The 27,792-nt window shown below is 39.5% G+C and overlaps 1 protein-coding gene across 1 annotated transcript in view; it reads left to right on the top strand.

The window, feature by feature from the left end:
* Positions 1-27,792, top strand: part of LOC141006363 (ras-related protein Rab-27B-like) — a 59,398-nt gene that overhangs the window by 22,786 nt on the left and 8,820 nt on the right. Inside the window, exon 2 of the mRNA XM_073478545.1 lies at positions 26,534-26,705. Coding sequence (XP_073334646.1) covers positions 26,553-26,705 — 153 coding nt within the window. The 5' untranslated portion in view covers positions 26,534-26,552. The remainder of the gene's footprint in view (positions 1-26,533; positions 26,706-27,792) is intronic.

Here is a 27,792-nt window from a genome sequence, read left to right as displayed (position 1 = left end):
AACCAAGCTTTTGTAACATAAATGTGAATTTCTGTCTGTTTTTTTTATACATTACACATTTCACATACAAGATAAAAGTCTAAACTTTTTTTCTATTTTGTTGAAATCCAAATTTAAGCTCTTGTATCTTCTAAATGTTTCGTAACAGCCGAGTTTTGTTTTTCTTTGTCTGCCTGAGATGCTATTGTTGGTTCCAGGTTTAGGAGCAATTGTAATCTAGTTATGCTAGCAACTTTGTGAGGCTGCACTAAGGCACAGCCGTGATTTGAGCTAAAGGCTAATGTCAGTATGCTAATATGCTGAGAATGTTAACATGAGCTTTTGCAGGTAATGTTCAGCATGTCCATCATCATGTTTTATCATGTTTACATGCAGCTATTAGCTTATTACACAAAGTACAGCTCAGGCCAGTCTCAGAGAAAGTTGTTAGTTTTACAGAAATTAGCTCATAAATCAAAGTATTGGTCAAAAAATGTTGGTCAGTCAGTCAGCCTACTAATCCATGGAGAAATATCCATCATCTCAGGAATATCATAAAATATCAATGCGTTCTATCTCAGTCAGATGTGGAAACAGCTGGCGAGATTACCTGGTGTGTGTTGCTCTTAAGTGTTGCATTTATGAAAAGATACATTTCAGTAATGTTAAAGGGTTTATGTTCAACGATGAAAAATGAATTACAAATACATTTTCTTCTGTTGGTGAGGAGCAGCTTTGTCCCCATGTTGGGATTTGAACTGATGACCTTTCACTTACAAGCTGACAACTTCTCTTCTCTCAGTTGTTGTGTTGTGCTGAGTGTCTGTCCCTTGGTAAACAGTTTTAAATAGCAGAGGACATTCCTTCAATGTTTTGAACAAGGCTGTAATAGAAAATGCATGACTGGCAATTGTTTTCCATCTCCAGCTCGGCTCAGACAGACCTTACGGGTGGTACAGCAGATGAGTTCAGTTGAATCAAGAAGACATTGTCACATTTTTAAAATCAGTTTCTGTTTCCTCAGTAGAGACCTGATACAATTTATATAGCTAATGTTGTATTTTCATCTTTACTACAAAGAACTCTGGGCTCTACTGTCTTATCCTTGAATGATTAACTGTAAATTAAAACATAGATTCTTTAATTTTTTTTTAACTGGAGACACACAGTTTGGAGTAGACTTCTTTTTTCTGCCCCCGGGTCGAGCCCAACATCTTCCACCTATAGGCAAATAAGAATCTGCATGCTTAAGGTTAAGCTGTGATTTACAGTAAGAATAAAAGTAGATTATGCAAATAAAATCTTGGCTTTAAAGTGTGCTTTAAGGATGAAAACAAGCCTATTTTAGAAACTCTAAACCTTATTACTGATTGTGGAACTCTGGTGCCAGTGGACTTAAATTTATTATGAAGGTGTAGATCTGACTCACTGATATTGCAGCATTTTGTAAGAGGACATTTTCTCATGGCTTCAACTTCTTGAGTCATGATGCTTTTTTACAGTGTTTTCCCCGGCGCAGGTTCCAGGCTAACATTTTTCATCACCGTCCTGTAATCGTGAATGTAAACTGTCCCAAAATCAAAATAATCTTTCTTTATTTTAACATCATCTATAGTTGACAGTTAAAAATATGAGCATTCGGAGTACTTTTAACTTCAAACTGTATCTCAAAATGAAGTCTGTAGTACATTTATTTACTGTTAGCTCTGTTAGCTGTAAGCTATTAGATCTTTAGCTAATTGCTCCCTTAGCCAAACACATTGTAATCTGCCCTCTGTCTGCTAACAGCTAAGTAGCTTGAGTAACCCAGGGAAAAAAACAGGGTGCTTCCCCCATCGATACTGAGTTCACTGCGTCCTTTCAGATGTTATATTTTTCACAGGTGTCGCTCTGAGTAGCCAGCCAGTTAAGGTAACTAGCACTGACATAGTGCTGTGGAGATTATCAGGCTAAGCGAGACTATAACTGTAGAAACAGCATGTGAAGATACACTCTGTTGTAGTCAGGTGAGTTTGTTATTTGCTAAGTGACACTTACAAACCTGAATTACTAGGACTGAAAAATGCTTTGCTGAAGCAGTGGCACAGAACAACGTTATAGATCTTTAATGCTATTATGAGTGAAAAATAAAGTGAAAAATATTTTTAGTAAACTGTGGCAGGATAACATTACACTGTGCAGGCCACCACAGTCTAGGTAATTAATGGGAAACATTAACACACTGAGTTATGTATTGCAATCCAGGTTAAATGTAAATGAAAGAGTCTGTGACATCGGTCAAGTGAGATGTCTGCACAGAGCCCAGAGGATACTAAAACACAACACCCATCCCAGCCACAGTCTGTTCACCCTGCCGCCATCTGACATCTGCTGCCATACCACCAGACTACAGAGCAGCTTCACTCCCCAGGCTGTGAGACTCCTGAACTCAGATGTAGCAAGACTCAGAGGACTCAAACATTGTTTTTTTTTCTTAACAAACCATGTAGGTTTGTTTAAAATGTAGTTTTATTACAGCTGCTATTTTCTTACACGGTAATGGGGCGAAATCCAATTTCTGCGGAAGGAACCTGGTTCTGGCTCTCTCTCAGTAAATCTAAGAAATATTTGTATTTTGCTGCAGTACGTCCTACAGAAAAGTGTGAGGTGTTGTAAATTCAGGAAGGTAAGGACCAGAGGAAATGTCTCGACTGCAGGTTACAGTATTAATAATGGACACCAGGCATTTGTGTCTGTCCTGTGTCAGGCAGTTATGGAAGATGTTTACACTCACACAGACAAAGACACACAGCCGACATTCTGTTGTCAAAATTGATAGCAGCAATTACTTTTGTGTGACCTGAGGACCCTGTTAAAGTGATGCTAGCTGTATGTGTGTCTCTGTTTTGAGCGTTAGTACTCACTGTGAACTCATTTCCATCTTCTTGTCAGTTGGGCATCTTTGTTTGGCACCGGAGAGACCCATCCAGTTTATTAGCACAATTCATAAGTGCTTCTCTCTGGTTCAGTGGGAATTGTGGGAATTGCTGTCCCTGACTGGGAGCATGTCAAAGTCTCAGCAGATTGGTTTGGACCCTGTTGCCCTTTTCACATTTAGCCAATTCGGGTTGAGGGATTGTAATTGTTTCCAAGCATGTCTGCTGCTGTCAGGGCAGAGTGTGGTGCTGCTGTCTGTGCTAAAAAAACCAGACACATGCATTTATAATGTCTCTATAAGGAGAGGGAAAAGAAAAGGGGGGAATAGTCAAGCTCAGTGATGTGGGTTGATGTGTTGTCTCCATAAATCCACTGTGGCCGCGTCTCCGGGTGCTCTCAGTGCATTTTCCCTATTAAACAAATCACGTGGAACAGAATGAAAGGCTGAACTATCCATGACATGCAGTGATGTCACTGTCCTGCTGACGACCCCATGTTGGCCCAAACAATATTAATTCAGTGACGGACTGAACTGCAGGCGGCTGGTGTTTTAGAAAATTATGCTTTTTACTCAACAAACCCTCTGCTTTTAAATCTTATGTTCAGCAAATTAATTATTATTAGTTATTAATGGTAATGTTATAATACCTACCTGCATGTCAGAGGCAACATTTATAACATTTAAAAGTGTCTGCAACTAATGATTATTTTCACAATTGATTAATATGTAGATTTTAAAGGGGACCTAGTATGCTTTATTGTTTTTTTTTCCCTTTCCTTCAGTGTGTTGTAAGATCTTGAAAGTTGATGCTCCTTAAGGGCCTGAAATGCCTCGTCAGTCGGCCCACCTATAACTATGTGGCAACTGGAAGCTGAAAACATGACAGGGCCGGAGACGCAGTGAGCACTGCTCGCTCAGGCGTGTGTGAGCTAACCAATCAAAGCAGATGGGTATTCAGAAGGGGAGGCCTCAAAGTGACAGGAAACTAAAACAGTCTCAGACAGGGCAGAATACAGTGTTGCTCCACTCGACAGTATGAGAAAACTGATGAGTTTGTGAGCATTAAAGCATATAAATCTATTAGTAACCCACATTAAAAATTACGAACCTGAAAATTAGCATCATATGTCTCCTTTAAGATCCAATATTCCCTTTTTTGGTCATCATACAACACAGGGTTTACAACAACATTTTATTTGTAGTCCCTTTATATTATTATTTAAATAAAATGTATTTATACAGTTGGGTGTGGAAGATGAATTTAGGAGTCACTCAGCCTCAGAAAAGAATCTGCACTGTAGTCTGCTTCGTCAGCAAAAGTAAGTTAAGTAAATGAATCAAGAAGCAGACCTGAGCTGTTAGAGCCTGTTTGCATTTCTGATTCAATTCTATAGTTGACGTCAAAGCTTAGTACACGGAGCAAGTCAACAACAAAGTGTGTAAAAAGAAGCTCTCAGTGCCTGTTGCCCCACCCAGGTAAATAATCAACAGCCACCACTGGACAGTATAAAAGCCATCTGATTTAAAAAAAAAAAACATAACCAGTGCAAAGTGGATGTAAGATCACAGGGAATGGGAGAAATTCTCTGTTCCTGACATCCAGGACAAGCTCGGTATTATCCTGAAGAAAATAAAAGAAGAGAGATGACTACATTCTGATGCAACAGAATATTCTCTCTCTCTCGCTGTCAGTGTTTCCTTGCAGAGCCAGTGATGGATCTTGTTTTGTCATGGTAACTGTCTGTGTTGTGGTGAGGTGGCCTTTACCATGGCCTAAAGGTCACCAACATGAGCTGCATGATGCTTGACCGCCTGGACACATGTAGACTCTGAACCAGCTGAGAGAGGGCAGAAGATGTTTTCTCCTTATTTATTCAAGCTATTGCAAACGTATCTCTCCGGTCACACATGTTTATGATTTTGTTTCAGTCAGCGGTGTCTGAGAAGAAACCCATACATTTTATTATAACACATTTGCCAGAACACATTTTGTGCTGTTTTTCTTAAGCAGTGGTTGTCTAGATCTGCTTTGGGGACAAAAACCCTCTGTTTTACAACTGTTTCCCAGTTGTATCACTTGTAAGAGTTAAAAAAAATGGACACAAAATCTGAGGCTGTTTTTTTTGTTAGTAGGCCTTAACATGTTGGTTGATTGGATGGAGGGATGGAGGGACGGAAGGTGGATGGATGGATGGAGGGAGAGATGGACTGTGTAAATGATCATTTAAAGCTCGTGTTGGTAAGATAGTTGATTTTTGAGTCTACCTGGTCAAATACTTTAGACTCTTTGGGTTTCCCAACTGTACGAGACTCAGAAAAATCAACTATCTCACCGATTTCAACGATTTCTTCTCACAAATAGCAGAATATGGCATTTGGACACTTTATCTCATTTCTAAAAACATGCATCATGTCAGAAAGAGAAATCACAGTTACACTGTGATAAACATAATGTAAATGATACGATTGTGGTAGGCAGTAACTCGCTAGCCAACATGGCTTTCACTGGTATGGTAAACTTTTTCCATGGTAACAGCGACCTCCGCCAATCCAATAAATCTCCATTACACTTTAGCATTGTGGGTAGTGTAGTCATATGACATTGACATCTCAAAACAAGGTTGGTGTCCTAAGAATTTATGGCTTCTACGGGAGCATATACCACTGTTTCACCATCTCAGAGCTTGTGGTAAGTTTATATTGGATATTTATGACATTCAGAATATGAATGAGATTCTTACTGCAGAAACTTCACTGTTGAGCAAAAAACAGGCCAGAACTCAAAGGCAACAATGCATAATTTTTGTCCTTGGTCCAAACCAAATGAACCAAACTTACAGGCGTGACTGTGACCGATTTTCAAGTATCAATTTGAAGTTCAGTTATTGTTTGAAGGGAGGAGAGGTGAAGGAGGAAAGGGTGAGGAGCAGAGTCCTTTTATCCTCCCTCGGCTCTGCTTAGCTGGTGTCTCCTCATGTTATATTCACATTGGATGAATGACGTTTCTAATGAGGCTGTGATGGCTGCCGGCCAGCAGAAGACCCACAGCTGCTACGACGTCGCTCAGAGCAGACTGACAGAAGTGTTGTTTCTGTGTGAAACAAATAATACAGATCGTCGCTGGGCAGAACTGCTGTGGAAGCATAATTATTATCATTGGCTGTGGTAAATACCAGTGGGTGGAGCCAAAGCACTATTTTCTTTAGTTTCTGTTGCTGATTTTATAAAAAGACGTAACAGTTCAATCATCCAGGAGACCCCTGTCTCATGATTCTCTCATGAAGAGTAAAGTAGCTGTCAATTTTGTACGTACGTAGACTTAGATTTGTTTGGGCTTTGGATCAAAGATAAAATACAGAATGCATTTCTGCAATTAAAAAAATTACCTGGAGCTGTCTGCTATCATTTATTTTCTACTTCCCGTTTTGCTACTGCTATCTACACACACACACACACACACACACACACACCGTTTCCTCAACCAGCATGACCTAAGGCTGCCCTGCTACGCACATACTAACTGATAAGGCTATTTGCCTGTGTGTGTGTGTGTGTGTGTGTGTGTGTGTGTGTGTGTGTGTGTGTGTGTGTGTGTGTGTGTGTGTGCATGTCAGGAGCTCGCTTACTGTAGCTCAGCCCCACCCTCACATTACACAGAGAGACAGAAAGAGAGAGACAGAGAGAAGCAGCAAATAGAGGAGTAGAAGAAGTAACAGCAGACAAAGGGAAACCTCTAAACTACATCTGGACCTCAGTAGGTAACCAACCAGTCAGTCAGTTAACCAGTTAGACCACCATTCAGCTAGTAAGGCAGGAGCCAGGAAATATGTTTACAACTTAGTCAGTATTTGGGATAGTCAGTTTGGATAGTCAGTTGGTTTGTTGGTCTGAAAGTGTTTCAGTCAGTTTTTTTTAGTTTGTCAGTTGTTTATCCTCTTAATCACTAAGTCAATTACTTTATTAGTCAATTGGTTAGTTGGTCAGTCTTTCAAACTGATAAAGTCAGTCGGTGAAGCCTGTGTACTCTGTAAGTTGGTCAGGTCTTACATTATAGTTGGTTGTCCAGTTCACCATTTGGTGATTTAGTCAGTCATCCATTAAGTCAGTCAGTCTTTGAGTAAGTTAGTAAGATGGCCAGTTGGTCTGGCAGTCAGTCAGTTAGTTGGTTAGTTAGTGAGTCAGTTTGTTAGTTATATTTAGCAGTTATTCAGTCGGTCAGTCTTTTAATCCTTTATTCAGGCTGGTATTCAGTCAGCAAGTTAAGCGCCAAGACAGCCGTTAAACCAGTCATCCATCCATCCCTGCAGCCAGGCAGCGAGTCAGCTGGTTGGTGTGGGGAGTGGCTTTCAGTTCTGCTGCCTCCAGCTGAATGGTAGTCTGTCTCCCAGTTATCCAGCCTCCCACTCAGTCAGTCGGTCAGTCCGTCAGTCAGTCGGCGGGTGTAGATGCGGGGCTGCTGGTAAGCTGCTCTGGACGGCTCGTATCTCCCTCAGGATCTCACACAGTTGAATCAGCTGAGGAGCCACTGAGAGGTAAGGAGCTCACACGCTCAGCAGGATGTTGGTTTGTGTAGATTGTCGAGATAATTTCAGAGCTGTTTGCTGACTTTTGCAGACATGTGACAGGCTGCAGGCTGACTTGGGAGAGATGGGGACAGTTGATAGATGTAGAGTGCAAACACAGAAAAGATAGTTTTTCTTTTTTAAGGGAAATGAGATTGATGAGTCTCTTGCTGTGGAATGTGATCACACCCTTTTCTACAAGTTGATAACTGTTGGTGTGGTGTTGCGCTCAGCTGCATCATCTTTGTGTTATCTGGGCTCAGAGCAGCCGAGCAGTGGGGATGTAAGCTAGTCATGAATTTCCTCTCATGCTCAGTCTCATGATAGTGGTGATGCTCTGAGGGAGGAGAGCAGGATTCTTATGGCTGTTGTTTTTATGCTCAAACTTGTTTCATGAAGGAATTAATTCAGTCGACTTAGTGTTGTGATGAGAAAGCAGCAGTTTGACTTCTATATATGTCTGTCATTTATAATGTTTTGAAATGTTCATTGTCGGAAATGAGGAGTGGTTTGACCAAAGTACCCATTAAGCTAAAAGTCACATCAGTAAAATAATTGATTTATAAATAACAAGAAAATATAGATCTTTTGTCAGGCTTTGTTAGAATAACAGAAAGAATAGCTTTAGTCTTTTGCATACAAAAATGGTGACAGCACATGAGGTCCTCTTATCACAAAGCACATGTTATAAGAAGAGAAAGAGGCTTATTTCGCTAAAAAAGTCCAGCACTTTTAGAAACATAAGCTCTATAGTGAAAGAGACAAAAGAAAAAAGAACACAAACTCAAGCAAAAACATAAAGAAAGACACAAACTCATTTTAAACCTAAAGTTTCAGGAAACTTTCATTGATGAAAATGATTTGGTTTCTTTGAGAATTTGTGAGAGGCTTTGACGGCAAATGATGGATAAGCATACACTTGTGTGTTCTGTAAAAAGACTAATCGATGGTACAGCAAAACCGGATTGATTCCTGCTGCTGTGGAAAACAACACTTGTGATATTTTCTTAGGTCTGCTCCAAACAGCATTCAAAAGAACTTGCTGGAGTGAGAGGAGAGGAGTCAACGGTGTATCTCTTGAAAATCGTATGGGAAGTTGCGTTATCGCTCCATGAGCTATAGTTACAGAGCTAGCTACCCTGTTAAGTGACAGTCATTAAGCTAGGTAGCTCAGGAAGCTATTGTGACTTACTAGCTCCAGCATGTTCCCGGCTGGATAGCATGTCAGACAAACTACAATAGTTCACGAACTAGCCCTGTGAGTAGTCACTATGGGTGTTTCCAAGCTTCTAAGACCAAATACTGAACTGCTGAGGAATTTGCTATCTAATTTTACACCAAAAGGCATCGAGATGCAGTGATTTTAATTTGACAGCACAGCAGCCACAAATCTCATGGAAAGACTCAAACCAAGAGTGAATGTATTCTGCTAAAGCGTATTGTCGCAGTGCCAAAGCCTAAGCCTAGACTAAATGTTTGAGAGATGTTGTAAATTATTTCCATTGTGAGTTGTAACTGATGGGCTTGGGAATGAGAGTGTTGAGAGACTAAAGAATGGTCGGCTTCGATCTTTTCATTCGATTTGTTGACAATAAGAAAAATATAGAATTACATCAGCTACGTCCTTTGGGAAACTAATTTGATATATTTTTTATTCAGTCCTTTCACTCAACTTTCTGAAAGCTAATTTCGCCAGACGTATTATATAACACATCAACTTGCCTTTCAAACTCGCTCGATGAGTTTAGAGATGCCTCATCAAGCTGTGGTTAATGTATGAATCCAATACATTGAAAAGGTCAGGGTAGGTCAGGTTTCTGTGATGTTTGGTGTATTTGATTATCATCCAAGGCAACCGCTTTAATTTCACTGAAGCTGGACAAATACTCTGTTAGGAGCCTCTTGTGTTGCGTAGAAGGAAAAACAAAACCCACTTCCTTTGTTTAAACGTCTTTATCTTAAAACTGGTTTGACTGCTGTGGGGGGGAATATTGTCACTTAAACTCTTCAAGATGTTAGAAAGTGTAATTAGCTGCAGGGTTTACTGGGTGTGACTGAAAGTGTTGATGTAAAGTGTTAAATACATCATACAACATCTGTGTGGTGGTTAATATCTCTTCCTCCTGGTTGCATATCAGTAGCATTTCCTCTTTAATGATTTATAGCAGAGGACATTCTGAGGTAAATATTTGACTTGGTATGCATGCAATGGGTGAAAACACAGGGGCCGTTTTGAAAATAAAAAAATAATATGAGTGTGTTTGTTTCTGGTATGTGAAACCCCCTGTGGGAATGAGCCATGTAAGTATTGCTATCTTGCTCAAACACTGAAGCACAAAAAGAAAAGAGAAATGATTTTCTTGATGTTATGGCTTTAAAAAGCCAATGTTTAGTTATCCTCTGAGTACCTAGGCTGTAAAATGATTAACCTACTGACCAAAAACACTAACCTCAGTAGTTTTCTGAGAATTGCCACTTAGAAAAGACCAGATTTGGCTTATTTTTATCAGTAAACCTACTTTCTTTATAATCAAAGTTTTTATGTAGGAACTTAACATGATTCACAACTGAAATACACACACACACACACATGCACACAGACACACACACTCTCCTCTCTGTGACTGTGTTTAACGAGTCAGGCATGTGACATGTTGGATGTGTAAAACTGCCTTCTGTAAGTGGGGAACAGAGAGGTGTGTGTGTGTTTGTGCATGATAAAGGCATTGTGTAACTGCTTACTTTCATTTCATCACCTTTGTATATAAAACATATACACTAACATGCAACAGATAAAAGAAGGAAGCATCAAATGAGAAGTAAATTAAATTAATAAGATATCAGTCTCAATACTGTGACCATGTCTGTTTGTGGTTCTGTTTGCCTGACTTTGGGTTTCCACTGATGTTGTGGATGATGTGGTGTGTAAACCATTTCCTGTGGGTAGTAAGTACTGTATAGTAAGATGAAACCACAGAGCAGGACAGTCAGCATCACTGATTATATTTTATGGAAGCAAATAACATCAGTAATAATTGGAATCTTAGATTAGCAACCAAATACCTTATTGTGAAATACAATCACTACTGAATGCTTGAATGTGTACAAGTCAACTGTACTGGAAGTGTCCAGTACCGGCCCAACACGGGGAAAGTGTGGAAGTCTGTGTCCTAAGCTAAGGCTAAATCCACAACAACCAGCGCTGCCCAAGTTCCGCACCTAAGTCTTCATTAATGATGATACGTCGTACCAATTGCTCAAAGAACGAGGATTAGCATCCTGTTACCAGTTTTATAACTGGATTCACCGGAAGTCGCGTCCATAATTCATGCAAGGTATCATGGGGGCTAGGAAAAAGGTGGATTGAGGTGTGGCTAAACAATGATGTCCTAAACACCGCGGTGGAACTTGAGGGGCCCACGGTCTTCAGGGTTGACAGAGCTATAGCAGCAACAGCTGAAAGATGATTATTAGGTTCAGACCCTTTTACATGCATCACTGCTGCTGCAGTGGATGTACCATCGGATGCTAATGCTAAAGTAGATATTTAAGACCTCAGCGCCTTGATTAGCAAGCTGCAGACATCCAGGTTTCTTACCCAACTATAACTTTCACTAACTTCTGGTTCTTAACCGACATTTCACTGATCCATTCACATGTGTAAAGGTCAAATTAAAGGATTTACTTTTTGACTTTTTTAGTTTTTTCCCTTCCACTATTGATTATTTTGACAGATATTGTGATATGAGTTATGATTTGATTGTGGGAACTGTAATTCTTTCATTACATTTTCACAGGAAAAAGTCTAAAAATAATGATTTAAGACAACCATGTTCCCTTAAATCAGGAGAATATGATTTGTAGGCTGTGGAATCTCTGCAGCACTATAATACCTCATTTATATGTATGTATGTATTTATGTATGTATGTGACACATTGTATCAAAAAATTGCAGCGCAGTTTAGATAAAGCACTTCGCCATGTTGCAATTTCACTAATATTTCAGTTAAGTGTTCAGCCCTACTAATACTTGCACTCATATATCCCTATCAGAACCTGTAATCTCAAAATGCATCATCATCAAGTGGGAAACAGTTCATCTTAGTTCCTAAGTTACTATAATTGTGATCGAGAAGGTTTGTTTTTATGCAGCCTGTGAAACTAATATATATATATATATATATATATATATATATATATATATTTGTATACATATGATGATTTATATTTTCTACTTTGGTTCAAGACACTGAAAACAAACATAAATACTTTGTTTGATGCATCTTTCACTTACAACTTCTCTTTCTCCCTCCCTCCCTCCCTCACACACACACACACACACACACACACACACACACACACACACACACACACACACACACACACTCACTCAGTCGTGCACTTCTGAACCAACCAGGGTTGTAAGACTTGCCTTCAGGGCCAAATTGGTGATTTGATGAACCAGTTACTTTGAGAGGGGTCAAAGGGGTCAAAGGGGTCCCCAGGCAGTAACTGGAAGTAAAGAAAGTGACTGTTACTAAATAGAATAGTAGTTTAATCCTCATAAACTCTGCCAGATTTCATGCTGAACACTCAGCTTTGTTTTAAATTTTCGATCCATAGTCTTGGATTTGAGTATTCCACTCAATGTAAATATCATATAGCTTTATAATGTTGTGCTTTGTCAAATTAAAGGCATTTGACAAGGAAATTTAAGGGGTTTCTGAAGGAAATAAGCTCTTTCTTTTCTTTCTTTCTTTTTTTTTGTTTTTTAACAGAATTAATCTGTTTGGAGATTTAAAATAGAAACTGTCAACAAAATTAAGAATTATTGCTCCTGTGGAGAAATTAGATCAGTTTCTCTGGACATGGAGTCGATGTGGGACTGCATGTGGAAAATTATCCTCCATCAAAACCAGCAGAATAAATTGTTTTGAATTATATAATTAGTTTCCATGTAACAACCCTCATTGAGCACCATGATCTCTTGAACATAAAAGACATAACTAAAAGTTGACGTGGAAACTCTGACAGCAGGGATCATGAGAACCGTAGAACCTAAATTGGGTTGAGAAAAAGTCACACAAGGAAAGACTCAATTAGATTGAGAAGCATCAAACCGGAATTATAGTGATTATTAGTTTTATTAGCACACTGAATGCTTCTTCTTTATATACAGACATCAGTTGTTAACTTGTGTGACAAAACAAAACAAAAAACAGTGTTAACACATGACGACAAATAAAGAAAATGTAATAAAATGAGAAAGTCAAAGAACACCTAATCCCATAAATATTGTAAGAATATATCCAGTTTAATGATAAACAAATTGCCAAATAATTTAGCTTTAAGAAGCAGGATGCACCAGAGACCAGGGCGGCCCTCCAGCTTCTCATGATGCTGTGTGTTTTACTGTCCTGAGGCGACCACGATCTCAGTCAGCTGACTGATCACATGTCCTTCATCTCAGTAAGCAATGAAACAAAGTAGATTCAAGGAAAAACAGAGAAGAGCTTAGGAGAATACAGGAGAGAAAAGTCTAATTAGAGTAAAATAGGGTAGAAATGTGCTGTGTAGAGCAGAACTGAGAAGAGTGGAGGTTGGCATAAAGGAGCTGAGCAAAGTAGAATAGAATAGATGTCCAACGTTTTTCACAGAAGACATTTTTATATTTTGTCACATTCGTCAGTGTAACTAATAATGTTAATGAGGACTGCATTCTGTTACGCTGTGTCAGTTCAGGCCCGCTGGATTGTCCATACTGGCTCACTGTTATAACTTACTGGCACAGCCCGTTGTTATTAGTTACACCTCTGCTGTGATATAAGTTAGCAATAACACCTGTAATTCCATCTGCTGTCATTAATGGTATTGGATATACTGTCAATGGGGGTATTAATTACACCTGTGCTATCATTAACACGGCTAAAATGTTATTAGTTATAAATAGGATTAGGTTCTGAAGGCCAATTTCTACAACTACAACTACATCAAGAACACCCGAGTGGTTGGTTCTCTTTGGTCAGCTGCTCATGTCAGGTCACTTCAGATTCTACTCTGACCCGGAACTGACAGGAGTAAAACTCAAAAATGCTGAATATCGGTTCTTATAATTGGTCTCTCTCTCTCTCTCTCTCTCTCTCTCTCTCTCTCTCTCTCTCTCTCTCTCTGTCTCTGTCTCTGTCTATGTTCAGTAAGTAGTATAGTATAGTATAGTATACTGGTATAGTACCCATAGTGCGCCCTGACGTTTGCTGAAGACTAATAGAATCAACTGAGGGAAGAAGCTCTCCACCTAAACCTCCGCATTCCAGCTATCCCACACTTGCTTGGTTGTTTTTCAGCAGTTTGTTGTGTACAGCTTTAAAATGTAAGTGGGTTAAACTAAAAAACATTTATTGGAATCATGAGACCTTCAGGTTGCAGCACAATGCTCCGTGGTGTCTCACCACATCAGCAGTGTATTAGTGTTAGCTGGTCTGTTCTGTTCTGACTTTTTGAACAGACTTCATGTGGCTGGATTTAGTAGAATTTACACCCTACACGTGAAAGGGTTTGTTCATTTCTATTGGGACAGAAAGAGCTTTGCATTTGGAATTTGAAAACCATCACTTCCTGTAGTATAAGTACCAGACTGAAAAAATGGCAATGGTTTCATGAATTGAATTGATTTTCATATGTTGTGAGATGGATCACTTCTGTGTTAAAGTAACAGAGACAGAGAACACAGAACATATTGGTTTGGAAGAAAATGTCACAGGTTTTTACTGCAGTACTATAAACACAATCTGTTCAGTCGCTGGTCAGTGTGTGTAGCTGTTTAGAGATGAGATAAAAAAAAATAAGACACTTTATTATTTGGCATTTAGCTCAAACCACTGCTGTGCCTTAGTACAGTGTGTTGCTAGCATGGCTGCAGTCTTGGACTGATAATGGTGCTAGAGGAAAGGTCAGGGGGTCTTTAAGTCATTAGGATTGATTCTCTGGAGACCAAGAATAGTCACGAGAAATCAAGTCAATCTGGACAGTTTGAGATAGGATGCTTTGGACTCAAGTGTTGGGCGGATGAAAAGACAGACCAATCATCAAACACTACCACCTTCACACTTGAACCATCTTGGAAGTTGTCCATGGAAAACTGTTTGGACAAAGGCAGGCACTTTCAAAATATACACTAACCTCTTTAGGAGCCACCATTGCTGTCTTCAAACGAACAGTGGCTTCTCTTGGCAGTTGTCATATCTAAACCACTCCCATAACTGCCAGTGGTTCCTCAGGAAGGATGCATTTTGTTACGAACCGCTGTGGTTTCACCACAAGTGCATAGCTTGAAGCCTAGTGAGATGGATTGAGAGATCATTTGATCACGTCATTAGGATTCATCTTCTGGAGACCAAAAATCAATCTGGATGGTAGTTTTGGGAAAGTGTTTTGGACCCAGGTGTTGGTTGGATTGAAAGACGGGCCAGTCATTCAACACTTCTCATTTGATGGCTGACTGGTGTGTGGTTTTTACAATGTCCAAATGAACTTCAGAACTCCTGACTCAAGCTACCAATCCTGCCACCGTTTGTGCTTTCTCTAAACCTGCAGCACTGGCCTGTTCTTTGCCTTGATCTCCTCATCCCTCCTCCTCTGCCACCCAGTATTCCTATATCCATGCTGACCTTTCAGATCCAGCTGTGTGTGCTGTCTGTAAAGATGTTAGCCCAGCTCATGCTGTGGGATTAGGGAAGGATAGAGGAAGCCCTGGTGGGTCTCACAGATGGATAAATAAATAAATCCACCTGACTTGAGAGTGTCGTATTTTATCAGATCCGGTTCCAGAAGACAAGTCAACTTGTGATTGTAGGCAGACTTAAAACCAGTGTAACATACTGGACAGAATGCAGTGTGGTGTGGATAAAGCATACCTGTCATGTAGCTATAAGAATAGAAGGAAGTAATGGTAGTAATTGCAATTGTTGTGGAGAGCAGCTGTACACTGCAGGCCAACCAGCTGCTGTTTAGATTCACTCCATTGATCGCTCGGCTGTGTCGTCTCAGATGTGCCTCACTGTTTTGCTAAGTGGGTCTGAAATGCTAAAAGGTTTTGGCCAATCTGAGGGGTAAACCTGGAGGATGGCTGGACAAATTGGATAATCAAGGGTCAATCTTCATCCATGTTAGCGGTTATTGATCGTTGTCTCTGGAGAATAGATTGGTTTAACAACAAAGGCCCTCAGCAGAGTCCGCAGAATGGACGGGAAACAATTCAGACGTCTGATCTGTTTAAGATGATTCAGAGGCCACAGCAGTCAAACAAATTTCTGTGACAAACGTCTGCTGACCTTTATATATAACAGATTATTGGGAAACTACAGTTTGGGAGGAGGATCTATCTGAAATAAATATGAGTAATGGTAATTTGTTACTGAACGTAATGTGTCTACAGTATATCCCTGTGCATCTGTCAAGCGCTGACATCTGGCTTCAAGATTCAAGATTAATTTAGTTGTCATTATGCAACACAAAATTGTGTAATGACATTTCTGTTGAAATTCCCTAAACAACACACACACACACACCAAGCAAAATGTACTGACTTAATAAATTAAAATCAAGTCGACAAAAAAATCTATTCATGGTGGAGTGTTTAGGATGAGGTCAGGAGTGTCACTGCTTGAGGAGTGAAGCTGCTCTGTAGTCTGGTGGTACTACAGCGGATACTTCTATTTCTTTTGCCAGACAGCAGCAGAGTGAACAGTCTGTTGCTGGGGTTAGTGTCGTCTTTAGTATCCTGTAGTCTCTGTGCAGACATCTCGCTTCACCGATATTATTGATGCGCAGTAGATGGGTTAAATTTGCAATCTTTTCTCATTCTTTGTTTGAATAGTTTCTTATTCACACCATTGTATATTTTTTCAATTTTATACTTTTTTATTCAGGCAAGATTTTTGTTCAAATGCCTGTCATGTGTCACCCTGGTAACCAAGAAAATAGAGGGGAAGCTGGTTTTGAAGCAGATCGTCCGTACACAGAATGTTGCTGGTGAGTGTTGTGCTTTTATCACCTTGTTGTAAGCTTGTTGTCAGCTGTGCACTCAGCCCTCTGTTACCATAGCATTAGCTAATGTCAATCAAAACCAGCGTGCTGCGTATTTTTTCTCTCACCACACAAGCGCTTCAAACCTGCACTCCCAAGTGCACTGCCAGTGCTTTTCTACTGACGCTATGTGCACACTGTCCCTTGTAAACCTTCAGATGTTCATTATTTTAAACCTCATTTTTTTCTGCAATGGACATTCATTTTATTTACAGATTGCAAACACTTCTATATACAGTATTTCTAAGTGTGAGTGGTGGAATCCATCACTCCAGTTTGTGATTCAGATTGGCTTAACATGCACATGGAACTCAGGATAATGATTCATGCATGTACTTGTTACTGTTTTCTCATTTTATCTCATTGATGGGAGCCTTCATCCTCGTGATGTGCTCTCCATATTGGAGCTGCTTCCTACTGCTGCTGCCTCACATTAAACTTTTTCACACAAGCAACAGGCAAACCTCAGAGTGGGCGTGAAGCAGCCACAGAAGAAGGCAGTGGGCGCCTTTCATTATGCTAAATTATGCTTCCTTGCGTCCTCCTGTGACCTGGAAATCTACCCCCTCCGCCATCGTGGAGGGGATCTAATCCCTTAAATGCACCACCAGGAGCTTAGAGCGAGGAAGCGCAGGTGTCTCTGTACTTTCACTCACGTCACTTCCTTGCATCGCTCAGACTGAGGAGATACGTCATATTGCGATGGTATTTTTCAAGAGCTTTTCTTCTTAGCTTTTCTTGTGTTGTATTCCTGATAGTGTGTCTGCTCAAAGTCGTCCACAGTGCTCACGTAAACTATACAATTCTGTGTGCTTAACACAAACATCAAATTTTAACTTGTTCAGAACTTGAAAAATGTAGATTAATGCTTAGGTTTAGATAGTCACAGCTACAGTCACAGGTTTAAGAAACTTTCTCAAATGAAAATTCTCTAAATGTAAAAAACTTCATGAGGATTGAAACCAGGTCATCAGAGTTGCATTCAAATGCCCACTATTAGTCATCATGCCTCATATAATCCTTTAAAAACAGTTTTCTCTTTCTTTTTCTTCTTATTTATTACACTTAAAGGACATAATGCATAGCCCTTGTGATTTGAGTGGTAAAATATTTTACTTCTCTTAAAACCTGCATGAGAATTTTCAGTGGGAAGAGACAGATGAATCCTGTAGCTGTTGATCAATAATTAACATAGCAAAGGCCAAGCTGCCCTTACTTCCCTGCTGCTTTCAGTAGTAGAATGGAAATCTTCCATCCATCCTGAGCAGTTTCTGGGATGTTTCTCTGTCCAAAATAGTGATTTTAGATTCAAGAACTCAGCTAATACACAGATTACTGATCATGTGGAAACCTTTAACTGATGTCTTTTTGATGGAATCGCCTTAAAATCCTCCAACATGTTTGTCTCCTGTCATTTAAGATGTAAAAACTAACATGTTGTGCAGCTGTAAACTCTAACAGAAATGTTTTTTTTTGTTGCTTAGAGCCATCTGGTCCCATCAGAATAAATCAAATTTGGAAATCTTACTTAGATTTGGGTGAAAATGTATTAAACTGCCATGAATTATTTATTGCTTTAATTAAAGGATCAAAGTTGCATTATGTATAACGATCTAATGAACCCCAGAGACACAACACCCTCTTCTTTTATCATATAAAAGCCTTAATTTTTCGATAATAGGAACAAAGGCTAGCAAGGTACAGACTGTTGTTTCTGTCTTTCTCCCCCTAGAACAGTAATATCTAAAATTACTGTATATTAAAAAACACATTCACATTATTCCTCCTCTGTCCTGCTTCCGCTCTTTATTCCAGCCTGAATTATTAAGAGGTGAGAACCTCTCATCAAACCAAACTATTTTTAATTCATAATAATTATAATAATATCTTATTCATTAAGTACTTTTTATACAAGAATCACTGTCAGATGACTGACAGGACAAGCAATACGAACGCAGCAGAAAACGATTGTCTGGTAAAGATGTCAACTCACAATAAAATAAATAAAACAGATAAATACAGAAATTAGCAAAGTCAGAAAAGTAAGATGAGATGTAAAAGATCAGTGGTAGATGACCTGATGCTATATGGAGGGCTGTTCCAGAGCTGAGAAGCCAGTGCATTAAAAACTTGATCACCCTTAATAGCGTGGCTACACGGATAGTAATGATGGTTGATCGGTTGGTCCCTTTGTTCCTATACCATGGATCGACAAGACATTTGGTGCAGCAAATTGTTAAACTTAGTAACTTTGGTGATCTCCTGACATTTCCTCTAAGTCTACCAGCGTGTCAACATTTTAATTTGTCCAGTACTTTGGGAATGTTGTCAGTTTTGCAGGTATTTGATCAATTCAATTTGTCTAATTTGTACTTTGTATTTAGTGCTAATTAGCAAATGTTGGCATGATCGCACTCTAAGCTAATTTGATGAACATGGTGAACATTATACCTGGTTAGCATCAGCATGTTAGCATTGCCATTGTGATGAAAGTGTTTAACTCAAAGTAATGCTGTGCCTAAGTATGGTTAACCTGATATCACTGTGCTGGTCCTGGATTCAGTTAATGTTGCCTGAGGACCATCATTGCAACTGAGCAAAAAGATTCAAAGTCTGGACTCAGAGTAAGCTGTTGATGCTGAATGGGTCTTGTACTTATTATTATTATTATTGTTTTTTTTTTTACAGTTTTCTGTGGCAGCTGGTTACCTTTAGGCACAAGAAATACTCTGTTAGGTTTAGGAAAAGATGGTTTGGGTTAGAATAGACCCTTTCGCTACGTTAAATCTGTGTTAGAAATGATCACTTCTCCTTTGTGCGTATTGTTCTGGTCTTTTACTCGAGTTGTTAAGCCATTACATTACAAAAACGTGACTGTCCAGTTGCAAAGATGGTACTGCATGAAGATCAATCATCATGTTCCAGTAGTGTTCCAGCACTAACACGTCTCACAGAGCTTCTAGCGTAGCTGTAGACCCAAAATCGTGTTGATCTATGACAGTTAAAAGATCCAAATTGATGATCTCACAAATGATTAGAAGTTTGATTAAATACTCCAGTACTCAATACAAGGCCTGGCATTGCAATTCACAATATAATCCTTTTCTGTACTACTATATTGAGTTCTAAAAGAGATTGGCAGCCATTGTAATGAAGCCAAAACTTGTGTGATATGTGAAAAACAGTTTGTTCTGGTCAGTGCTATTACTCATGATGAGCAAACTGACCTTCATCTGTAAAATCCAAGGAGCTCCCCTTTGGAATGAGTAATCAAATACCAGGGTGCAAAGATATGAAAGCATGCAAAGCTCTCTGTGTCACTGAATGATAGAAATTAATTAATTTTGGAGATATTCCTCATTTGATGAAAGCGTGACTGTTTTTACATGTTGGACCAAGCCTCAGTCAGAGATAACACGCAGGCTGAGTTTATGTTCGGAGTGAGGTGGCCAAGAAATGGCTGTATTGATTCTGAAAGGTGTTTACGACCAATCATCAGGACCTCTGCCTTGTCAAAATTAAATTACAAACATTTGTGGACATTCGGTCTTTCACATTATCTGAGCAGCTATGCGTTGGAGCCAGCTTGCTGAGGTCTGTATGCTTGAATTCTTATCTCATAATGGAGTCATATTTGTACATCATTGCTACCAACATGCTGTAGGACTCCACACAATATGCACTTCTTCTTTCTCAGTTCAGATTGAATTCACGGTGTGTAATAAATCTATGTGTGTTTAGAGCAGCGCAGCAATGAGTGGTGGAAATTACACTCAGGGTCTGACAGGAGGATTTATACTTCTCTATGGGGGTGTAGATTTCTCTAGTGTGAAATGATTAATGCAGTAGTTCAGTGCAGGATTTAACCTGTTGATTGTAAGAGCACAATACAACACAAAGCACACAATATGGATGTGTTCTACATTATCAGGCCGTGTTGTGCATCCATTATGTTCCTGAAGTGCTGTAATGGAGAGTGACAAAATGGTTTACAAGATCAAAGAAAATACAATTATATTTCTGTATGAGAGAAGACTAAGGAGCCTTTCATAAACAGTGTTATGTCTTCACTTGACTAGTCTTGCATAGCGCTGTGTCAGCACTGGAGAACAGTTTGGCTGCACCCATCACCTTTCAGGTATCAGGGGACAAATACTCTAGCTTGTTTGTATGTCTTGAAACTAATCACCTTGCAGCAAAGGTGACTTTTTAGTACCTTGGAAACTGAAATAGCAAAATCCCAGCAAAAGAAAAGGTATCAGCTGCTACCTTGTTTAGGTTCATACCGTTAGCAACCAGGTTACTGTTAAGGTAACTCGCCATTTTCCACAATGTAGATACACCAACAAGAATCAGAGATTCTTGTTGGTGTTTCCTGTAGCAAAGGGGATTCAAAACAGGGTAACATGCAAATAGTTGAAGGGAGAATGCCGGCTGAAGTAGTCGGCCAATGGCCAGCTTACTGTATCACCACTGTCTACAACTGGTGAGTCAGACTATCACTCAACAAATACCATCATGTCCTCCACCAAATATTGTATGTTGTGGATGCTTTTCAAAGTGACCCATTACTGTTACGAATGACTGTTAAAAAAAGAGTCATTGACCTGAATTTGACTTGACTCAATGGTTAAAATGGAACTTTACCCAAAAACACTAACAGCAGCCTTCTTTGTGGAAGGAAGGGTCTCGGTGATGGTGATGGTAGACCTACTCTTGAAGGTTTGGTCCAAAACCCCCAACTAATTTGGTAAGGTAAGAGAAAGATGGCTGTTATGGTCCAATAAAAACAAATTGAGTATTGGTTGACTTGAAGAGCAACTTCAGGTGTCAGACACGTTGTAGCATTTTATCAAACGACTAATGTCACTGTTTTCTTAAGAGGACATTTTCAAGCTGGCCCATGCCAGCTCCTGCAGTCTCCATGTTACATCACCATAGCTTTTTTGTGTAGTTCTTTTTTTGTCAGATCTGGTGGTTCCTCTGGCAGAGAACACCCGGTTGTTGGCAGCCTCTGCCATCAGTGAATGAATGTGACAAGTGTCCATATACCCACTTAACTTAGCATGTTACCATTGTCATTATGAACATGTTAGCATGTAGCTCCAGTGCTGCTGTGTCCATGTCAGCTGTAGAGCTGCTTGGCTATAGCAACTTAGTCTTCATGCTTGTATTTGCTTTAGAAAACACGCGAGAGCTGAGATGAGCAGCTTTACCAGAACAGGAAGTTTAATTTGACGTGTCACTGTTCTGAATCTCCGAGGTCAGTGAGTGACATCATAAAGATGTAGATATGGAGGAACATCCTGTTTCACATACTTTTAGTATGAAAGTAGAGTTTAATTCCTTCTGTATCCATCTATTTATCTGTAATAGAATACATTGACAGATTCTTTACTTAAAAGTTGCAAAACCACCAGTGCAAATACTCAATTACATGTGGTACCTTTAAGATCTTACTTAAGTGATAGAGTGTGGCACAGAAGTAATGTGTCATGTTTTATGAACAATAAAAAAGAGAAATGAAGGAGAAAAGTCTGCTTTGCACAGTGAATGTGCAGCAGTATGTCTCAGTGTGGTCACATCTTGTACACCTCTTATTAGTTAATGAAGCCACAGACTGACAGTCTCACTGAAAGTAGTGACATGTTTTTATCTCACATATGTGAAGGATAGCAGAGGGGGAAGAGCAAAACACAACTTCCTGATTGACATTCTGATAGTGACACTAATGATGTGTCCTTGTACAACTCTCAAGTCGTCTCTTCTCTCTGTGAAACAGGCCTGGATTGTTACAGACTCCGTCCTCTCCTCTGTCCTCTCTTTTTATTTGTTTCCCCTCTCTCCTATTGTGGCTGATGGCTCATACATTTTTAATGTCTCTATGTGTTTTATGGTTTTGTTCTTGCTTGTTATTGAGATGCAAGGTTTAGTAGACAACAGGGAAAACCTTTCCTCCACAACACAGTGAGATGGTTTATTAGGTATGCACTCAGTTGCCATTTTATTAAGTACACCTAGCTAGTTGTCCCTAATACATTAGCTTCTCATTTCTTAATCAACCATGTCTGAAGACATTTCCTGTGGTCGTGAAAAAAAGATGTTACTCTGTTTCAGAAGGGTCAAATAATTGTCCTTCATCAAGCAAAGAAAACAACTAAGGAGATGCTGAAACTACTAAAATTGGGTTAAGAACGAAATGTGGTTGGAAAAAATCTTGAATGATCGTGATCAGAGATCACTTAAACGTTTGGTTAAATAAAATCATAAAAAATCTACAGTAGAACTCACGGCTATGTTTGATAGTGAATAGTCTGATGAGTCCAGATTTACCCTGTTCTAGAGTGATGGACGCATCAGGGTAAGAAGAGAGGCGGATGAAGTTATGCACCCGTCATGACTAGTACATACCGTACAAGCCTGTGGGGGCAGTGTTATGATCTGGGGGTGCTTCAGTTGGTCAGGTCCAGGTTCAGCAATCTTAAGTGCTCCAAAAATGAGGTCAGCTGACTACCTGGATATACTGAATGACCAGGTTTTTCCATCAATGGATTTTTTCCTCGCTGATGGCACGGGCATATTCCAAGATGACAATGTCACAATTCATCAGGCTCAAACTGTGAAAGAGTGGTTCAGGGAGCATGAGACATCATTTTCACACATGGATTGGCCACCACAGAGTCCAGACCTGAACCCCATTGAGAATCTTTGGGATGTGCTGGAGAAGACTTAACGCAGCGGCCCGACTCTCCCATCATCAATACAAGATCTTGGCCAAAAATTAATGCAACTCTGGATGTAAATAAATGTTGTGACATTGCATAAGCTTATGCTGTAATCAGAGCTAAAGGCGGTCCGACCATTATGTCGACCGAAACACCGGATCTAATATATTCCCACTGTTTTGCTGCACTTCTTAGTAGAAACACAGCCGAAATAGGCGGTTTTCCATGTTTGTTCAGGGGTAAAGCCAGAGCAGGTTCAATACTACATGAATATATCACTGATTTTAGTGAACTGGTCACTATAATTCTGGAGTGCATGCAGTATGATGAGTACAAATGATCACTTAGGGACTTCATATATGGAGGAATTGGTGAACCGACTTGACATGGGCAATGTTGATTGAATACCTTTTTCTTTCAATAATTATGAAATTAATAATGTATAAAAATCAGTTTATTTATTTGTAAATCCATTTCCACCACTACCAAGAAAATGAACGCACATGTTGAAATAAATCCCTGCTTTATTGTATTTTGTCCTGTTCTGTTCGTTGTCATAGTGACTGTGAGTTGTGCTGTTCTCTGTTGTCAGCTGACCGAGCTGCCGTTAACTGTTTTGGCCTCAGGGAATCATGACCGACTGACCCATTACATACATTCCTAGTTTTACACCAATGATGACAGATCAATGAGCTCCTCTCCCTTGTCTCACCCCACAACCTCGCACCCCCAGGGGGCTTCATCAGTGCCACAACTGATGGATGGTAAACGTGTGAGAGCAATAGGAGAGAGAAAAAATAACAACTATCAGTTTCCTGTCATGTGGTACTAAAGTGTCCCCATAAATAAAGGAAACATAACTGAGTTATAAAGACTCTTTTATAGGTCTTATTAAAAGACCATTGTTTTACTGAGTATTACTCTGGACCATTTCTAAAGCCAGTCATGCTGTTTTAGATGTGTTTTCTTACACAGAAAGCCACAGGTTTCACTTTATTAATCTATCATAAACATAGAGAAGATGTTTTATTTAGTTTTCAAAGTTGTGTTATCATTGTGTGGCACTTCGTTTGTGAGAATTATTGATTTGAAAGGTCTGCCTTGTGTCACTGTGCAGTTATAACGTTGTAATAAGACACAAAGCAGACAAACTTTGTTCACTGGCATGTGTCCTTTTTCATGATTCCACTATTTTGCAAAAATCTAGAGAAATTGCCAAAGAGCTGCTGATTAAAAGTGTGTTTCTCACCATTGCTGATTACAAAACATATGTAGATTATGTAAAAATAAGAAGGGATGACTTTGCTGTTTCTATATCTTCACCACTAGTGGGAAAATGTCCAGCAGTGGTGCCGGAGAGAAGGCTGTGTTATTGTTTTAATCAAAGAGGTTGTTCTCTGTACGGCCATTTTGTTTTACATCAGCATGTTAGCATGCTAACATGATGCAGATGTCAACAACTATGTCTACTTAACTAATTATAAGACGTTAACTTGCTGATACTACATTTCCAACACTTACCATGCCTCCAGCCATCCTGTTAGAAGTTTAACTAAATCAAACAACAGTTTTTTATCATAGAAAAAAACTACATCTCCCATGAAGATTTACCAGGGTACCAGCGTCATTGAAACTTGGGTTCTTCCATAATCATAATAGTGCTTTATTATAATGTCATCCTCCCAACGTTTAAGCTGTAATATCTGCTGATAAAATGTCTGCACGGTCCGGTCTCAGTCCTCTGTCTCTTGATGTTATCTCTGTCCTGCTGTAGTCAGTGAGACAACTTGTCCACAGACAAACCTGCTGAAGTTTAACTTGTGATGGTAGGGCTCATGGGAAATGGTGCTTGTTAAAGGCCACTAACAACAGTAAGATCAAATACAACATTGATATTAATCATTTTTCAGACATGTACTATCCTCATCTACACATGTAATGACACACGACACAGGCTGCTATTGACTAAAGGCTGTGTTCCGAGGCTAGTAATTTGTCGATGTGATTCTGAATGTTTTGATCTGACTTCAGCTCTGATTGGCTGTACGTAGCTCAGGTGGTAAAGGACATCAATTGGCTCCTCCTTTCCACATGTCATAGCGTCAGTGAGTTAAACATGGCATTGCTTCAGAGTGTATGTAGGAGAAAGAAATCAAAATAAAAAGTGTAAAAATGAATGTAACATTTGTGTGTAGTAACTGCACTAACATCCACAGCTGCTCTTTCTATTCTAGATGACAGGAAATAGCTGTAGTTTATAGAAATCTAATTATGATATGATGAGCTCTTTAAATATTCTGTCATCTTTGCTTCAGTCTGGCTTCACTCTGATTCTCACCACCAGGTACAGGGAGGATATTGTGAGGAGATCAGAGCTCTCTGATAATCACTGTCCTCACTGTAATAAAGCACAGTGTTATACTGTACGTGCTTCCCCTCAGCTGAGTGAATTAGAGTCTTATGATCCGCTCTCTAAATACACCGCTTTTAGCCAGGAGGCAAACAGACCCCAGACTACAACTCATTAGATACTTGAACACTGGATTCAAGAATTTCCCATGAAAACTGCATTCCTTTCCACATAGATACCACATACAGTAACTAGTGCTCAGGAGTACTCAGGTTACCAAAATAAGAGCATGCTGCTGCTAATTCACCTTCTCTGATTTTGCTGAAAGACCTTTTGTTAAAGTTCAGCGTCTTTGAGTTATGTAATTGCTGTTTGTGCCTCGGTGGTGTGATAAACTGTGGCGATGTTGCTCTGTCAACAACTCAAGGCCACATTTTTATAAAATTATGGCTGTCACAATCTTTATATATTCACATGTTCTTTCACTGTCTGTGATGTTCTGCTGTGTAAATGCTCCCACACACATTTTCCCAGAAAGTCATGTTCTGGTCAGGACGACCCTCTGACCACAGTCCAATAACTCAACAGTGGGTAGCATAACAACACTGAAGTCTGGTGAGGAGCAGTGTTGCCTGCAACGTCACTACTTTGGTGCATTAAATAGTGGATGTTGGAGCCCTGCAGTGTGCGAGCCGTTTTTTGTTTCATGTTTTGACATTTTCAGCTCAACACCTGCCCTCTTTGGATTGGATGTGCGTGTACACTCCCTTCTCTTCTTTCTTTTTTAGTCTTTCCTTGTGTTTTATTCATATCATATGCTATTATTAGCACACACAGAGAGGATGCCTATGGGAACTTCAGCTAGGAGTTTCTCCCTGTATCAAAATGCTAACGTGTCTCTCTGTGTTTTCCACAGGTTTATTGCAGTCATCACTATGACTGATGGGGATTATGACTACCTTATAAAGCTCCTTGCCCTGGGGGACTCCGGCGTGGGGAAGACCACCTTCCTGTACCGATACACAGACAACAAGTTCAACCCCAAGTTCATCACCACAGTCGGCATCGACTTCAGGGAAAAGAGAGTGGTGAGTTCTGATTCCTTCACATAAGCTGGTGTGCATGTTTCTGCTAGGTTTGAAATCTTTCTACTTTTAAAATCTCATCCATCTGAAGCTCCATCTCAGCTAGACGTCAGTTTTTCTGATACGCCAACTTCCACACACTCACCCTACACAGAGGTGATGCAGGCTTGGTTACCATAGTTACAGTGTCAGTTGCCCAGGCATTTTCTTTGGTCTGTACTTATCAAAGAGTAAACGGTGGGTCAGGTCAGGTCTGGGCGTTCTGCTGCTTTTCTCCCACAGCAGCTGCTGAGCTGAGTCACAGTCATTATTTTAACTGGTACAGGGAGATCAAACCTGGGTCACATCCAGCAGTAAACCACCATATATGATATGTGAATAGCCGGCCGAGGTCAACTAGTGAGTTTCTAACATCATGATTGCTGTGATGTTAATAAATGGACAAAAAAATTAAATTATTACATATGAGGACCTGACAATATATTGATATTATATGGTGATATGAGACTATATAATGTATTAGATTTTGGATATCATTTTATCGTGATATAAGTGGTCTTTGGCTGCATTACAGTAAAAGTGATGTAATTTTCTGAACTTACCAGACAGGTCTACTTGTTCTTGCCTTTACCCACTTAGTCTTTATATTCACATTACTGTTGATCATCGATAAAAAAAAGTCTTGTCATTTTAATATTTAATATTTTAATATAGGTACCAACTGTCATTCCTACTGTATTGGCGCAATATGGAAATCGAGGTATTTGATGAAAAAAATATCATGATATTTGATTTTGTCACCCAGTCCTAGAATTTATGAAGGGCTTTTGAGGAGATTTCAAAATATTGAGGTTCATATTGTGTTTCACAATTTAGCCTGAAAATATTCCAGTATGTTATTTTAAGATCATAGACATTTTGACCAGAGTTTCAACTTTGCTTTTCCAGCTAACTGGCATGAAAAACCTGTAGTTCTTTGTCTCTACCAGTGATGCTTTCATTGACAATTTTAGGTTGGAGCAATCGATTCCCAACCTTTCTGGCCTGGTTACCGAACAAATGAAAGCATCCATTATTTCACATGAAAAAA

The sequence above is a fragment of the Pagrus major genome, chromosome 12, assembly GCF_040436345.1.
Source record: "Pagrus major chromosome 12, Pma_NU_1.0".
In the NCBI taxonomy this organism is placed as follows: Eukaryota; Metazoa; Chordata; class Actinopteri; order Spariformes; family Sparidae; genus Pagrus; species Pagrus major.
This window is presented reverse-complemented; position numbering and strand designations above follow the sequence as displayed.